The 3701-nt window shown below is 38.6% G+C and overlaps 1 protein-coding gene across 1 annotated transcript; it reads left to right on the top strand.

Moving 5' to 3' along the window:
• The first annotated feature begins 888 nt into the window (after positions 1-888).
• On the top strand, positions 889-3246 carry LOC149844584 (ABC transporter G family member 14-like). The gene is made up of 2 exons (XM_089985492.1): positions 889-1107; positions 2779-3246. The coding sequence occupies exons 1-2, from the start codon at positions 889-891 to the stop codon at positions 3244-3246; spliced, it is 687 nt and encodes a 228-aa protein (XP_089841618.1).
• Positions 3247-3701: the final 455 nt, after the last annotated feature.

Below are 3701 nucleotides of genomic sequence, written 5' to 3'. Positions count from 1 at the left end.
ATACCTAAGTGAAAGCAGGATGGGTGTTGACTCTTAATGCACCGATTGGGGCAGTTTGTTGATCGGCGTAGCTCACAGGAATGATACTCTGATACCAAATATTAGAACCCGATTCTCATCTAAGGTTGGTCCTGTAGTGGCCCATGTCCTAGAATAGAAAACACAACTAGGTGGAAAAGAGGATAGAGGTGTGTCCCAATCAGAGGACAAAACCAGAGATAGAGTGAAAAAACATGTCCTCGGGTATGGGACATGACCAAGGAAAAAATGACATGTATATATAGTAAATAAAGAAGTAGTTGCAAGGATACACAAGTGAACTCTGAAGCAAGCTTGCAGTGTACTAGAGAGCGTAAACCAATGACTAAGACCCTATGACTCATAATTTACCATAAATATTGAGAGAGAGAGTCACAAGGGTACATCCATAAACACCAAAGCAAGCTTACAATGCTTTGGAGGGCATCAACCAAGGACATAGACAAAATATTATTTTAGAAAGGTGCATTGTGCTCCTAGACCAAGGTGTAACCCTAGATTTCCCATGCCTATTAGGGAGTACAAGTACAACCAGCTTTAGCCTTGGACCAAGGGACATACACCTATGAGATTCAAACTCATGATGCCCCACCAACTTGGTGACATGCATAAGTCGCCCCTATTAGATGGGCGGAGCTCTCGAGAGCATAAAATTATTTTTTTGACTGAAACGATGTTGGTCAATTATTTTTATTTTAATGAAAATGGTGGTGGTCATGCATGTGTTCAGGCATCTCTTCGGATGAAACGATGATGGATCAGAGGGTTGTGAAGCAAGCCTTGGTTGCAGCGTAGGTGGAGCAGGTGGACGCAACCGTAAGAGAGGAAGCTCATGGTGGGGTTGAGGACATGGAGAAAGAAGACGGGAAAGAGGGGAAGAAGAGAGCAGGAGGGGTGAATGGGTTTCAGACAACATGGTGGCAAAAATTCACCATGCTTCTCAGAAGATCTTTGAAGGAAAGGAGGCACGAGTCCTTCTCTGGGCTTAGAGTCTTCCAGGTTTTGTTGGTTGCCTTTCTATCTGGTCTCTTGTGGTTGCGGTCTGACATCTCTCAATTACAGGATCAGGTACTTCAATGTACAAACTCTCTTATCATCACCATGCACCATTACCATTACCATTACCATTATATATATATATATATATATATATATATATATATATATATATATATATATATATATATATATATATATATATATATATATCTTTGAAGGCATCAAATTATCTGAAACTATTGAGCTGAAAATCATTGTTTTAGTTTTTTTTCTGTAGATTAAATCTTGTGGATGTTTTAGTTTTTTTTTCTGTAAATTAAATCTTAGGGATGTGATCTACAATGTTTGTGGGAAATGAGTTTTGAATCATATGTTTGTGACATAAGCAAGTTTTTTAAGGGCTTCAAAAATGGATGGTCTACATTGCATTAAAATTTTATAACTCAAAAAATAATATTTTTGAATCTAAATAACATGATTGAAGGTTTTATCCTTAGCAAAGAAGCCTTCCTCAACACATTTATGTTGTCAGATTGAGTTGGTAAATCTTGAACCTATGATTTTCAACTCAATAGTTTCATATAATTTGATGCCTTCACAGACACCAAATATTAACTATATATAGAGAAAGAGACGTAGAGAGAGAGAGAGAGAGAGAGAGAGAGAGAGAGAGAGAGAGTATATCTGCTGCAGAATTGTCCATACAATCATCCTAGCAAATGGGCGGAACACTTTTTTTTTGGTTTAACACCATATATGTGATATACATTTTTAATTAATGGGAGCAGGCTTTTGGATCGCCAGAATCCAACGGCTTCTGGTGATCCAAAAATCAACGGCTTTGAATGCATCAATTTTTTTCCTACTGATAAAAATATGCTTTTTTCATCGAACATGCTGAACACATCCTTGAGGTCAGATTGTGTATCCCAACTCGAATGTAGCAAATATATATATATATATATATATATAATGAAATATTCAAAATGAGATTTCAGAGTTTTTTTTTTAAATTCCACAGTACTGGTGACCTATATACTTAATTTCATAGAGGTTGGCTCTTGTACCATGATTCAGACACGTGAATAGTTTTTTATAGGATTTTAAAATCAATGACTCGAAATTTTCATAATCCCAAAAATGCTCTATTTTTAATTAAAAAAACATGATCCCCAAAAAAAATCAACCATACAAACATATCCATCTCCGAATTTGTACATCACCTCATTTGTTTATTCTTTCACGATTAGTCCTTGTTTATTTGTATAAGAAGGTTTACAATATACCCAATAATCTTGGGGACATGCATATCTAAGAATGTAACATCATTGTCTTGTTAGCATGTCACTGCAGATTTTTGTGGTATTCCAAATCCTAACATTGTCACCATCATGATCTTTCCTGCAATTTGCCATCATGAAAACTAGAAACTTTGTGTGTTTGCACATTGAATTCAAATTAGTACTGCTATTTCTTTTTCATTCTACTTGTGATATGTAAGTGGGTCTCCTCTTCTTCTGCACTATATTCTGGGGCTTCTACCCTCTGTTTCAAGCCATCTTTACATTCCCAGATGAACGAAGGATACTCATGAAAGAGAGGGCTTCAGGGATGTACCGTCTCTCATCCTACTTCATGTCACAAATGACAACAGACTTACCCATGGAATTAGTTCTCCTCACCTTATGATCATAACCTACTAGATGGGAGGCCTCAATCCGTCTTTATGACCCTTTTCAGTATGCTCTTCTCCATTCTGGTTGTGCAAGGCCTAGGCCTAATGTTGGGTGCATTGGTCATGGATGTCAAGCATTGGTCATAGATGTCAAGACTGCGTCGACGCTGCTTTCGGTCATCATGCTGACCTTCATTCTATCAGAAGGGTTCTATGTTCAGAAAGTCACTGCCTTCATCTCATGGATTAAGTACATCTCTGTGAGCCATTACACCTTCAAGCTCCTTTTGGGCGCACAATACACCCCTGACCAGACCTATGAGTGCCTCCCTGGGGTCACTTGCCGAGTCGCAGACTTCCCCCTGATCAAGATCATAGGCATGGACCACCTTGCTATCACCGTTGTTGCGCTCGGCTTAGCTAATGCTCGTTGGTTATCAGCTCATCACATATTTATCCTTGATGCACATAGGCAAGGCACGAAGTTGAGCCTAAAGCAGCAGTATAAGCAAAAGATGGCGACAACAACATAATAGGAGAAACCAACACAAGATTTATTCACACAGAAGACAAGAGGCATGCAGTTGATGAGGGAATAAATTGTCTATTGTTCCTTTGTGATGTAAAGAAGAGATGAATTGGAAGGAGTAAAACCATACATTGGTGTTTATAAGCTTAACATTCTGCCTGGCCTTAATTAGTGATGCCATTTGATGGGGGCTTGTGTTCTTTTGCATTCCATCCCCTTCGCATAATGTCTCAATTTTGTAGTGTTCAAAACAACAAAAGGACATGTGTGAGTGAATTTTGAATACTTTTGTTCCCAGTTTAGGACCCTTGGAACCAGGACTTATGCTAGGCGTTGGCATATATATGCAAGGGGATATGATGTATGCCTGCAGGATTCGAACCTCAGCTGCTCATCTGATCGCCTCAGCTGAACCCAACTATGCCAACCATCGTGGGGCGAATTTTGATTGTTATAATG

Source organism: Nuphar pumila, chromosome 2, assembly GCF_984573655.1.
Source record: "Nuphar pumila chromosome 2, dmNupPumi1.hap1.1, whole genome shotgun sequence".
Lineage (NCBI taxonomy): Eukaryota > Viridiplantae > Streptophyta > Magnoliopsida > Nymphaeales > Nymphaeaceae > Nuphar > Nuphar pumila.
Note: the sequence above shows the minus strand (reverse complement) of the source record. Positions and strands in the feature narration are given on the sequence as shown.

Bases quoted from the DNA above. Each gene is read 5' to 3' on its own strand.
- LOC149844584 (XM_089985492.1), top strand. From the start codon at position 889: ATGGAGAAAGAAGACGGGAAAGAGGGGAAGAAGAGAGCAGGAGGGGTG. The intron at 1,108-2,778 runs GTACTTCAATGT...GACCCTTTTCAG, and splicing joins TCTCTCAATTACAGGATCAG to TATGCTCTTCTCCATTCTGG.